This window comes from Leuciscus leuciscus, assembly GCF_965113295.1.
Source record: "Leuciscus leuciscus genome assembly, chromosome: 24".
In the NCBI taxonomy this organism is placed as follows: domain Eukaryota; kingdom Metazoa; phylum Chordata; class Actinopteri; order Cypriniformes; family Leuciscidae; genus Leuciscus; species Leuciscus leuciscus.
In genome coordinates this window covers 4,015,425-4,029,644 of record NC_138723.1, presented here as the reverse complement: position 1 = coordinate 4,029,644, position 14,220 = coordinate 4,015,425, and the positions used below count along the sequence as shown (strand labels likewise).

Below are 14,220 nucleotides of genomic sequence, written 5' to 3'. Positions count from 1 at the left end.
GCGCGCACGTTCCTACTTCCTAGCGCATTTTCTCATGGGCGGAAAATATTCTCTGGGCGGGCAAAGCAGAGACAGGGGAGGTAACATTTCTCCTTATGACGTCATAAGGAGGAGATTCAAGATCAGCGCGTATGAGCCTCCATTTTCTCAAAGGCAGAGAAAGATAGCAAAAGCTCGATTTACACCGATTTAAATTTTTAGAAACTTGGGGACCATATACAGGCTAGGGGAACTCATATTAATGTTAAAAAACCTCAGAAAGTGAAAATTTCATGTCATGGGACCTTTAAAAGGAACATAGCGTTGACATACCGTCTTTGTGTCTTACTGGCGTCTCCGGTTTGTTTGTGTAAAGGAATTTTTGCCACAATTGTGGGGTTTAAATGAAGCTATGTCAATTGGAAGTGACCCGGAGTTTGAGTTATACATTTTTGGCTGTTAATATGACTTGTGGCTTTGCCAAATGTTAGCTGGAACCATATAAATAATATTTTGTAATTTTCTAGTTGTATAGTTGTAGCATTTCGGCTGTTTTTAAGCATTTATGGCTATTCACCTGAGCCACCCCTGTATTGTAATATTGTGTTGGTATGTGCCAATTTCAGGGGTGCCTTCAGTTCTATAAAGACTAAAAGCTTCATTCTCTTGGGAGGAGCATGAGATGAGAGGACATAAGTCTGTGTATAGTGGCTTGTGCAAAGGTCAATTTCTAAGCAGCTGCAAAATTTTGATTGTGTTTTTTTTTTTGGACTCTCATGTCAATTTACTTTATTTACTAAACAGTATTTTTTTTTTTTTTTTTTTCTAAATTTTTATTGCCTTTCTTTGGCCTTAATTGGGGTAAATAAAAAGATCCCACCTGTTTCCAACTCATCCAACTGCTCCTGAGTGTTTACATCAGCTCACGACGACTCAGCCACATTTGCCCTCAACACAGATAAAGAAACATAATAAACTTCAAATAATATGAAGGTAACAAATATTAACAAGACGAACAGCAAAGTAATTTAACTAAACAAAAAGAAAAAGAAAAGCTTGTTTGCTGGTTCTCCTCTCTCCTGCCATGCTCCGCTTCAGCGTCCTTATTATAGTGAATCAGAAACGACTCCAACGAGACGCAGGTGTATAATGATACACAGGTGCGGACCTAATAATAAACTCAGACACAGAAAAAAAACACAGAGTCATGACGTCATCACAAGGAGAGGAAAACACGAGACACAAACCGTAACACTCCCCCACTTAAAGAAAGAACCAGTCTTCTTTTTTAGACAGGTTCTGGATGAAGCGAACAGTAAAAGCAACCAAGAACATAGTTATAATAATACAAACTTACACGCCTACATATAAATTAAATTATACATTTACCTAGCCCCGAGAAAGGGCATCTGCCACGATGTTGTCAGTTCCTTTCTTGTGGTGGATCTCAAGATTATAACATTGAGCCATTAGCGCCCAGCGCATCAAACGTTGGTTATGATTGTACATTTTATTTTTTTTTAAACAACGGATTATGGTCCGTGTAGACGATGACGGGAGTAAAGCTGTATCCAACGTACACATCGAAGTGCTGCAAAGCAAGCAACATAGCTAGAGTCTCTTTTTCGATAGTAGAATAATTCAACTGGTGACGGTTGAATTTAGCTGAGAAATAAGATACTGGATGGGATATGCCATCAGCACCACTCTGAAGCAGGACAGCTCCAACTCCGGTCGCGCTGGCGTCTACCTCAAGCTTGAACGGACGAGCCAGGTCAGGAGCAGACAACACCGGAGCACTGCAAAGGAGAGACTTTGCACACAGAAAGGCACTTTGACATTCATCAGTCCAATTAAAAACAACTTTAGAGCTGCACATCTTCGTTAAGGGAGCGACCACAGTCGAGAAATTTTTACAAAAACACCTGTAATAGCCAGCCATGCCTAAAAATCGTCGCAACTCTCTCCTCGTAATGGGCACAGGGTATGCAAGAATAGCGGTAACTTTTGCGTCAACCGGACGTACTTGACCGTTTCCAACCTGTTTTCCCAAGTATGTAACGGAGGCTTTCGCAAAATCGCATTTAGTCAAATTTAAAGTTAAAGAGGCGGCTGTTAATCGGCTAAAAACATTGTGCAAGGAAGAGATGTGTTCAGTTCCACGTAGAAGAATAAATAACAACATCATCAAGATAAATATTACAGTTTGGAACGTCACCTAATACTGTAGACATTAACCTTTGAAAGGTAGCAGACGCGTTCCGAAGACCGAACGCCATACGCGTATATTGAAAGAAAGAATCGGGAGTCACAAATGCGGAGATCTCAGAAGCACGTTCAGTCAATGGCACCTGCCAATAGCCTTTTAAAAGATCTAATTTCGTAATGTACCGAGCAGTGCCAAGGTTGTCAATACAATCCTCTATTCGAGGCAACGGAAATGCATCCGGCACAGTCACAGAATTCACCTTGCGGAAATCAGTACAGAAACGGAATGAACCGTCAGCTTTAGGTACTAAAATGCACGGTGAACTCCACGGGCTATTACTCTTTTTGGCTAAACCATTTTGAACCAGATAGTTCACTTCACATTTCATGATCTCCCGTTTACCTACTGGACAACGATACGCATGCTGTTTGATGGGAACTGCGTTACCCACCTCAATATCATGCTGGATGACAGAGGTACCAGACGGAACATCACTAAACAAGTTAGGATAATCTTCTACTAAGTCAATCACATCCTGGCGCTGTTCACTAGATAAATAAGACAAATGAGATGGTAAAACTCTTAAAATCTCTGAATTCTTTAGATGACCACCACTGAACATCTCCGTTGACATTTTCAACCCATCATCTACATCTTCAGCACCCATGGTCCTGGACAGCAAAGATACTCGTTCTACATTTGACACCGACTGTACCTCACTCTGGGACAAATCATTCACCTCATCAGTCTTCTCAGTTCGAGCTACATATTGTTTCAGCATATTTACATGACACAAACGTGTCTTCCGTCGTCGTTCTGGGGTATGGATTATATAATCAGTGTCACTCAGCTTGCTCTTAGTCACATACGGACCTGCAAATCGCGCAGCTAAAGCAGAACCAGGCAAAGGAAGCAACACTAGTACTTTTTCTCCAGGCGTAAAATTACGCACAACCGCGATCTTGTCAAAATGACGCTTCATTTTCTTCTGCGAAAGAGAAAGAGCTTCTTTCGCGACAGCTCAAGCATTTCGCAATCGTTCACGGGTACGAGAAACGAAATCAAGCACATTATGTTTCTCAGTCACACCAGTAGAGAAAAATTCATCTTTCAGTACTTTTAAAGGACCCCGTACATTATGTCCAAAGACCAATTCCGACGGACTAAAACCAAGTGACTCTTGTCGCGCTTCACGCAGTGCAAATAAAACCAAAGGGACTCCCTCATCCCACTCATTCCCTGCCTCCAGGCAATATTTTCGCAAACTGGACTTCAGCGTCTGGTGCCACCTCTCCAGTGCCCCCTGCGATTCAGGATGGTAGGCACTGGATGTGACACGCTCAAACCTTTCAACACATTTCGGAATATTTTTGACAAGAAATTGGTACCTTGGTCTGTTTGAACAGTTCTCGGCAATCCTAATGTTGTGAAAAATTTTATTAGAGCTTTAGTGACGCTTTTGGCAGTTATATTCCGTAACGGAATTGCTTCTGGAAACCGTGTGACAGCACACATAATTGTTAAAGGGTTAGTTCACCCAAAAATGAAAATTCTGTCAGTAATTACTCACCCTCATGTTGTTCCAACCGCGTAAGACCTTCGTTCATCTTCGGAACACAAATTAAGATATTTTTGATGAAATCTGAGTGCTGGATTCACTTCTCCATAGGCTGCTAGGTGGCCCAAACTTGCTGGCCCAGAAAAGTTATTAAAGAGATCGTTAATATAGTCCAAGTGACTACAGTGGCTCAATCTTAAGTATATCAAGCGACGAGAATACTTTTTGTGCGCAAAAACAAACAAAAATAACGACTTTATTCCACTATTCATTTCCTTCTCTCTGGGCCTCGTAGTGTTTTTGCGCTGCGCGTCTGTGTTATACGTCATCACGCATCACACACATGACCAGCGTCGGCCTATAGTGAGCCTACGTGGTGACGTGTAACACAGACGCGAGTAATGAGGGTGAGTAATTACTGACAGAATTTTCATTTTTGGGTGAACTAACCCTTTAAAATATACTGAGAACCGGATTTAGTTCGCGGCAGCGGCCCGACGCAATCTACCAAGACGCGTTCAAACGGTTCACCTACAGCCGGAATAGGGCGAAGTGGAGCAGATGGCACAATCTGATTGGGCTTTCCTACTACTTGACATACATGACAAGACTTACAATTTCGAGACACATCAGCTTTCAACCCAGGCCAAAAGAAATGCTGGAGCACCCGATGGTAAGTTTTATTTATACCAAGGTGCCCAGACCCAGGATGATCATGTGCCAAGCTTAAAATATGCTGTCGAAATTTCGAGGGTACCACAATCTGATGGACCACGTTCCAATCATCCGAATTTCCATCATTCGATAATCGAGCATTCCAGCTACGCATTAACACAGTGTTGTTCCAATAGAACTGATGGTTATACGAAGGTGACTTTTTAGTGTCAGCACTCAAACGACATTTTAACGTATGATCACTTTTCTGTGCTGAAGTAAGAACATCGCACAAAATAGGCAAAAATACGTCAGGATCGGGACAAACAGATTTTTGGATCGAATTACCATCCACATGCTCTGTCACAGCATTTTTCTCAAAAATCTCTGCAAAGATAGACTCACCTAAATTCACTTCATTCTCCTTACCGAGACTTTTCGCCTGAGCGCGTGTCGTAACTGCACTAGAAGCAAAAACATTTGTGCGAGCGCATCTGGTTGCTGATCAGTAACTGGGATTTTGGTAACATGCACAACTGGCATCACTTTTCCTCCAGCAAGATCATTTCCCATGATAAAATCAATACCTTTCACAGGTAGGGAAGAACGAGCCGCTACATTAAAACATCCAGAAACTAATTCAGACGTCACCCAGACGCGATGAAGAGGGACAGTGATGAAACCCATTTCTATACCCTGCACGATAGTGCTAGTATCACATTCAGAGCTTGCACAAAAAGGCAAAGTGTCAGACAGTATAAAAGACTGAGATCCTCCCGTATCACGTAAGATCTTCACAGCTTTCTGATCCTCAACACAACCAGTCAATGATACATAACCGTCAAACATGAAAGGCTGAAAACACTCATCAGGAGCTACTGAAATCATGGTCTGTGGAGACACAATTTTTACTAAAACTGAACCGCGAGGTTGAGCTGAAAAATCCTGACGTTCATGCTTTCGTTTTAAAATTCAACACTCAGCAATAATATGTCCAACCTTGTGACAATAGCCACACTCTTTACGCATTTTCGGGCTAGATGGACTAGGCCTGACTTTAAAGTCAGAAGAATTAACTTCATTCTCTCTTTGACTTTGTATCGTGTATATTGTGACGTGTATCCTAAATCACTCGCACGCTTTACAAACACAGGTTTATGAATGAGTGCATACTCGTCTGCTAAAACAGCTGCTTGCTGCACAGTAGTAACCTTTTGTTCGTTTAAATATAAAGCAGTACGCTCAGGAACACAATTCTTAAACTCTTCAATGAGCAAAAGTTCACACAAAGATTGATAATCCGCGACTTTACACGCCTTTATCCATCGATCAAAAAGTATACCCTTCTCACGGGCAAATTCGACATATGTCTGAGAGGCAGATTTTTTCGTTGAGTGAAAACGTTGTCGGTAATGTTCAGGTACTAACTCATAGGCACGGAGAATCGCATTTTTTACTGTCTCATATTGAACACTTTCCTCTAACGGAAGAGATGCACAAACTTCTTGCGCTTTCCCTGTTAACTTACATTGTAACATTAATGACCAGACCTCTGTTGGCCACTTCAAAGCAGATGCTATTCTTTCAAATGCCTGAAAATAAGCTTCAACCTCTTTCTCCCGAAAAGGTGGAACAATTACAATATTTTACGAAGTCGAATGATCAAGAGAATCCGTTAACACAGGTAAAGAGTTAACTATAGGTATCGCAGGAATATTTGGCACTAATGCAGCAGCTTCAACCTCAGAACTAGGTCTATCTTTGAAAGCTAATTTTTTAGATCTTTTTGGATCATCTCGACCAGACTCTAACTCTAACTGGTGCATTTTAATTTTCATCTCCGCATCAATACGGTGCAATTCAAGCTGATGCTGCAAATCTTCCGTGCTTGAGCTCTGTCTTGCATCTCAAGCTGTAAACGAGCTAATCGTACTTTTAAACGCAAACCTCCCTGATGTACAGGTGATTCTTCGGTAGAGAGGGATAAAGGCTCAAATTTAGGCAAAGAAAGAGGTGGTGGTCCTACCTTCGCCCCACCACCGGCACCCGGCGTAACTGGATTGCCAGCGAGAGAACGCAGTGAGGTAAAAGAATGCAGTGGGAGTTGTTCCTCATCCATAACAGCTGCAACTGATTCTGCTGATTCAGGAACATCCTCCAATAAAGACAACAGCCCATCATTAATTAAACCAGTTAACAAACAAGCTTTCAAGTCTTTCTTAAGCAATGTTTTAGAAACAGGTATTTCAAAATGTCGAGCAATAAGGAACAAATCGTCCTTTCTACATGTTTCCAACACTGCAATGCTAGGTTGACTTACAAACTCAGTTAAATCAAACGTCGCCATAATAAATTGATGAGCAAAAAAACAAACATAATAAATTAGTAGGCTACGAACGACTCCGGACCTAAACCTACCTAACCGAGACCTAACTAAGACCTCTCTAGTCTTCAGAGGGTACCAGTTAAGAGGCAAGCCTCTCCCCCAGAGTACCTCCAAAAACAACAAACTAAAATAATAAAGAAAACAATAAATAGTAAACCCTAGTGAGAACCGGTGCTAAGCACGGCCCCCCTGGTTTACTCTACCTACCCGGAGATCGCCCAGCACCACTAACTTTATCTGCTCATCAAACAAAATTAAAGTAATCCGAAATCTCGACGAGCCCCCAATTTATGTTACGAACCCTTTTGTTAAAAGTGGCTACGTAAGGGTTTCACAACATAAAGAAGGACACGTGAAACACGAGTGCGCTGCGTTAACGTTTATTATACTCACAAACATGTAAAAACTCAAGAAACACGTATCACAGATAAAGAAACATAATAAACTTCAAATAATATGAAGGTAACAAATATTAACAAGACGAACAGCAAAGTAATTTAACTAAACAAAAAGAAAAAGAAAAGCTTGTTTGCTGGTTCTCCTCTCTCCTGCCATGCTCCGCTTCAGCGTCCTTATTATAGTGAATCAGAAACGACTCCAACGAGACGCAGGTGTATAATGATACACAGGTGCGGACCTAATAATAAACTCAGACACAGGAAAAAAACACAGAGTCATGACGTCGTCACAAGGAGAGGAAAACACGAGACACAAACCGTGACACTGTGTTGCATTTGTCTTTATGAACATTGGTCTTTCTGAACGGATGCATGATGATGCTGTATGGTATTAAAGCATGCTTTATAGCGTGTAGCATCACAATCTGTTCACTTTGACGAGTTCATGACCTGTTTAATCTCCGAAAGTAGATATGCAGTGAATTTTGTCTTTCACTTCTGTGACTAAAGCTACATTTCTTATAGTATTTAACTATATATCAAAAATTGTACATACTTCACCTTTAACTGTGTCTGTACTGAGCCTTTTGCTTTATGTGTGTGTTTATTAATGTTATCAATATCATTCACTCACCGTTGGATAAGCTGGTGTTCTGAAATGTAACTTTGGCTTCTTTGATTTCCGTTGGATTGTGAAAAGGAGGACATGCGTTCACCATCTCGTACAGCAACACTCCTAGAGCCCAGACATTTGCTGGGACGGCGTGAAATCGAGGTTCTGTGAAGACTTCAGGAGGGCAGTAATCCAGGACTCCTGTAAGAAAGACATTTGTGCATTGTTGAGCAATTTTTTCAAAGTGTCATTACATCCTTCTTCAACAGGAAATTGTGTGCATGAACATCATTGTGAAAAACGTCATGATCAATGCAGTGTTGCACTGCCAGCACAGCCTGTCTCATGATGACCCGTGCGGTTGTTTCGTCCAGTTGAGGATTCAGATTGATAAAGTCCAGCAAGCTCTCGCAGGGTTCGGGATACTCCATCACCAGGGGGAATTTTCAAGGGTGCTCAAACCAATCGTGTAGTTGTATGACGTAGGGGCTTATGGGTTCTTGCCTCATCATTAGCAACAGAGCCACTTCTGTAATGAGAGGTTCGGGACGCCCAGGCTAGAGAAAAGAAAAGAAGACAGAAGATTAGCTGGGTAAAAATCTGAAGAAAACTTCATTTTTAAAGGTACTTTTCTTTGATCTTTGTAGATACGCTCAACAGAGCCTTTCCAGGCTTATTTGTCTATTACATTTACACCTAATGCTTCCTACAGGTGTATTAACTACAGTAATCAGCACTTAAACAACTAAATACACATTCAGCTTTTGGCCAACTTACAATAGCAAGATAAAGATTGTTGCAAGTCTTGCGCATCCGCTTGATGACAACCTGCAAAAATGAAAAAAGAAACGGTGTTCAATAACAGTAACAGCATTCAAGCGCCTGACCTTGAACATAACATTTACCATTTGAGCTTCTAAGTATTAAACCATGTGTATTAAATATGTTTTGATGCGTGCAAGAGCAAAATGTTTATACAATTCAGCAAAATCAGCAAAAACCTTGTTCCCTCGAACACTCTTCCGAATCCTCCGGCTCCAATCATCTCTCCCGAGACTCAAAGGAGTCTGAAAAACAAACAGGAAAATATGAGAAATATATGAGCTTGCTAGATCCTTTGTTTTATATTAGAAATATGAGTGCAGGTCGAAAAAATTATATTAATATTCTCTGAAAACAAGCCTCAAGATATCTTTAGTGGAAAACAAGACGATAATACTGTTTAAAACAATAATGACTGCAGATTTACCATGATTTGAGTCCAGATCTAGAGGAGGAACGAAACGCTCCACAACATCCACAGATTTACTGCCAGAACAGCAGCGGGACAGACTCCTCCACAAGTTCCTGATGAACAAACGAATTCTTTCCATCTTCTTCTGTTTTGTAGGTTTTCCTGAAAAAAATTATAAAATAAATTAGAAACATCTCTGACCTCACATTTAACAATGATATAACTTCCATTTTACTGTTAAATTCTTATCTTTAATGTCACAAATCCAAAGTAATGCAAATATTTCCAAGCTATCCGCCTGACGACGCCCTGTTTCTGCATAATACCTGCATAAATGTCCCTTAGCGGTGACCAACATTTTTTTCACAATATTAAGTAATAATCATTTTATTTCACGATAATGATTTTTTTGTTATTTTACTTGATCTTTTATTAAAAAGAGAGCATACATTTCCAGGCCTCATTTGGCACAGTTCTGGCAATGGTAAAGGTCATATGAGCCATCATGTCTTCAAATATATTTCACATTTATTTTTTATGAAATATAATATATTTAAATAAACATTGATTTTATTAAATACAGCAATGTCTTATTAAAGACATAACTTAACCGACTCTGTTTACATGAATACTGGTCACAACAGCCATTTTGACACAATTTTGTCAGTATTTGACCATGCAAACGCAATACAGAACTCTATTTAGGATCGTGTGTGTGTTTTCGGGTGTGTGTCAGACAGCGCAAGTGAGTTCATGGCTAATTGGCTTAACAAAAATATATTCAAAGAACGTTTTGTCCAACTAAAATATTTCAGAAAAATGTCGCTAAGAAACTAGCCTGGTTAAAACCAGACCATTCTCAGAAGTAACTGAGTTATGGTCTGGCAAAGCTTCATTAATAACTCATTTCCAAAGGGGCGTCACCAACGGACGTCACTCAAATGCCTCTGGGCGCAATTGGATAGACCTAAAACCAATCAGAGCAGATCGTCATTGTGTAAAGCCCGCCCCAACGTTTCTGATTGGTGCCGCAATTTCAACGGATTAGAAATGGGCTTGAATGGGCTCTTTGCCAGACTACATGCAGAGCAAATCTAAATTTGCCGGAAGTTGTCTGGGTTTTCCCAGGCTACTAAGAAACAGTAAATGTGACCAGACCTTAACTTATCAAACATTTTAAGCAGTCACCATTCTGCCTTATTTCAGTCTCACCTGTGGAGCTCTTGTTCACATCCTCCATGGCAGCCGGAGCAGTCGGGACGTCTGAAGTCTTCATTGGCTCGACGGGAACTTGACCTGGCAGTGGAGGACACATCCACTCTTGGAAGCTGTCGGAACTGGACAAACTCGACGACGACCCACAATACCGCCGCACCACATCCCTCACGCAGTCGGACAAAGATGGTGTGGACATGATGCCCGGTGGAGAATCTGTGGGAGCATCTCCACTGGATCTGCCTGAGGCTGGAATATACCAGACATTTTTAATAATATTAATAATCAATGTCAGTGGTCTCACTCCAAAAAAACTGCAACTTTCTATTTTCAATGACAAATAATTTATGAAGTTTAATAAAAGCCTATTCTGACCTCTAGGAGAGCATTTGGATGAAGTGGACGGACGTCCATCATCTGGCCTCTGCAACTCTCTCTTCCTCTGAGCCGGACCTGTGGACACAGAAACAAACTCACAAGACAGAGGTGTTAAATCTGCAGGAATAAGCTCCTGGCTCGGGCCTGGCATCCTCCTTCAAACTGTAATAAAAACTATACAAAATACAAAACAATAAAATAAAATACAATTCTCAGAAATACCCCTCCCCAAAACAAAACAAAAATTAATTAAAACTCCAAACTCCCTCTATAATTAGAAAAGAACAATCAAATAGAAGTCTCCTCAGAAATAATATGATAAAAACTATAAATACAAACGATGTAAATGCTTCTAGAATAAAAGTCTCCTCTCTGAAATCCTCCGAACAGCTTCAAAATCGCAAGATCAGCACAGAAATATTCAGCAACAGTCTCTGAATTCGCCTCGTCTCAACAAGCAGAAAGCGATCTGGCCAGTTGATATTTGCAGACAGAATTCATAACACTCGTCGCAATAACGAATTCAAAACACGCATCTCTTTAGCAACATAAATTCGAAGCATTACAGTTACATCATTATTCGAAATACCGGAAGTCGCGCGCGTGAGCAGAGCGCGTGAGCGCACATCGAATCTGGAAACAAACTGAATCAGGACTGAATGTTATTGTTAAATAACCATTTAACAAGTGATATAATAATGCATAATTACTGCTTAGCTAAAAATGTTATATGTTAAAGCATGAAATAAGGTACCACGAATCAGTGAATTTGAGTTTGATGTGTGTATATTATTATATCAGTAATAAAAAAAATAATAATAAAAAAAGATTGTAATGTTCAAAAAAGTATTATTATAGACATTTATGTCAATGCGATTCAGAGACGAATACTAATGTTGTCCACCAGAGGGAGCCACAGAACAGCAAATTAAAATACTATGAAAACTGTACAATAACTTGTAGTCAAAATATCAGATAAATTCCTTATAGTTTCATTATAATTGAATAAAGCCCAATAATGAGTTTGCAAAAACTTACAGACCATGATTTTTTATTAATTTTTTATAATTTTAATGATATTGACAACATATTTGTCAAGTTGCAGACATGACAGAATTTACGTCCAATTGAAGAGGCATTATATTAATTGTCTACTTTTATATAGTACATATATTAATACTTCCATAAAGAGACAATTAAAAAATCATATTTTATTTGAAAAGAGACATGTCCATTGTATAACTATATATCATGAACACAAGCCATTGTGCTTGAACACCGACGATCGCCTCAAGTTAAACTGCATTGTTTCATTTACCTTCTGTGTCATTGCCCATTACGTGACAGGACTGTGAAACAGCAAACAGCTAAAACAATAAAAGGCATGACTTACATCGCATCCAGCTAGCCGACTCCGTCCAAGCTCCATCATCCTTATTTTTTCTTCGTTTGAACGCCCTGAGAAAGGATTTTGTAAAGTTAAAACCGATTTTAAATTCATCTTGAAAGAGATATTGCAGCTGGCTTTACCTTGAAAGTCGAGAATGGTCCAATCACACAAGGCCAAAATATAAAAAAACAACTTTGATTTGCTGAAATAAACAAGGCCAATATGAAACAAACCAATTAGAGCTCAGCCTCAGGTCACATGCGTTAAAAAAAAAAAAATGGAGCAGAATAATGAGGCACGTTGATTTTCTGATCATATTTTTTTTCTCCAGGCACATTTTACCAATTCCAAACCACATTAATCTTAATAACTACTATTCATTTTGTATTGAATCATTTATAAGTGACATATAATTGTTCATGAAAGCTGGAAATGAAAAACGCTGTGTATTCAGGTATGCATAATTATTAGACAAGTTTTCTTTTAGAGAAAAAATAAGCCACAAAAAAAGAGAAGGTATACCCCCGTCCCCATAATTAATTACTATTGTTGAGCCTTTACCTCTTTTTGTGAATATTGACCAATTAAACCTACTGAAAAGAGCTTGTGACTAAACCTCATAACTCCATTGGATCCTCAAGCTGTCGATCAAACCTCATAACAGAGGATTTCTGATAGCCATTGAGCGTACATCGGTTTCACACTCGTTGTTGCAGTGCAATGTGGGATTGAATAAGTGCACTCAATAATGTCCACTATGGTTTTGGACACTACAAATGGCTGTCCTCTGAGGGTATAGGGAGCGATTTCTGATTCAACCAGGGACTACAGCGAGAGGTTTCAGGACATCTTTAAGGTCCGGGAGTCTCCTGCATATTGATAGAGGCTCTCCGACGGCCGCAAATGATATGCATGTTTGTTATATGCATATTGGAAAGCAGTGTCTCAGCGAGCCTCAACAGCGCCACCTTGTTACCGGAGATAGCCTACACTATGTTTACACTGAATGTAATAAAATCAGAATCATTCTCATGTTTCGATGCCTCCCTAGTTATGTTTTGTCACTGAAGTTTTAATCAGGCTACTTATCCGGTCGGCCGAGTAAAATTCTCTTTCACTTGCCCCTTCAAAAAAAAAAAACGTGTCCTAGACAAGCGTTAATGTCGAACCCTGTAGTTCCCTTTCGAAAGGGAACTCGCACTGTGTCGATGACGCTATGGGGAACACCCTCCTCCATGTGAACCGGTGTCTGAAAGCTTATCCAATCAATAATCGTTATTGACTGGCGACAGCCTATGACATCACTACTAGTCCAACCCGGAAGTATAAAAGAACATGTGATCCTCTTTTCGTCTTCAGGGACTGTTTTGTTTGTTCGAGCAAACTACGCTTATGTTGAGGGGATGTGTGAACACGGGTATGTGTCGATGCCCCAATTGACGTGAGGTTCGCGAACTATCTCTCGGCGGGAGAGGCACCGACACTAAGTGCTCCGGCCCTGCCTTTTAAACAAACATCACGCTTTAATGGCAGGGCATACGCGACGGCGGGTCTGGCTGGTGATGCCTTGCACTCAATGGCTGTGTTGAAAGCATACCAGGCTGATCTGCTGTATATTCCCATATATTTGCAAAGAATCTCAGGGCAATGCACACAGTTTATGCTGTTGTTAAAGCCCGACTCCGATGAGTCGAACATTTAATGTGTGTTTCCAACAAATAAATGATGCAAATGATAGAACGATGAACAAATAACGATGATGGTGAGAGAACATTGTGCTTGATACATTTTTCATCTTCAAACCAAACTTGGGTCTCCAGCCGACAAAGTTTGAATCCCGTCAGGCTAGTGCGCTTCCCATAATGTTCCCGCATTAGGTCAGTAGGCGCAGAGTAGACGGTCTTTTGTTGCTGTTTCAACACATTTGATCACATGAGCGTTTACACTACGAAAACAATCCAGTTGAATGTGTTTTCTTCCTCTGGAAGTGGTTAAAAGTGGACAAGCTCAAAAAGTTTTAGACTGTTTACACCAAAACACGTCCACTTGTGATCCGATCGACCAAAACTCATCTTAACACCAGGGGCCCTATTTTAACGATCTGAAACGCAAGTGTCAAAGCGCAAAGCGCAAGTAACTTTGTGGGCGGGTCTCGGCGCTGTTGCTATTTTCCCGGCGGGATAAATGACTCTTGCGCCAGGCGCAA

The 14,220-nt window shown here is 40.3% G+C and overlaps 1 protein-coding gene across 1 annotated transcript; it reads right to left on the bottom strand.

The window, feature by feature from the left end:
- Window positions 1–8,838: 8,838 nt before the first annotated feature.
- Window positions 8,839–10,909, bottom strand: LOC309488884 (uncharacterized protein; the record flags this gene model as incomplete). The annotated part of the gene is made up of 4 exons (XM_082157302.1): window positions 10,622–10,909; window positions 10,244–10,495; window positions 9,047–9,193; window positions 8,839–8,864 (listed from the first exon to the last, which is right to left on the bottom strand). Exons 1-4 carry the CDS (start codon window positions 10,773–10,775, stop codon window positions 8,839–8,841), a joined length of 579 nt encoding a protein of 192 aa, XP_082013428.1. The 5' UTR covers window positions 10,776–10,909.
- Window positions 10,910–14,220: the final 3,311 nt, after the last annotated feature.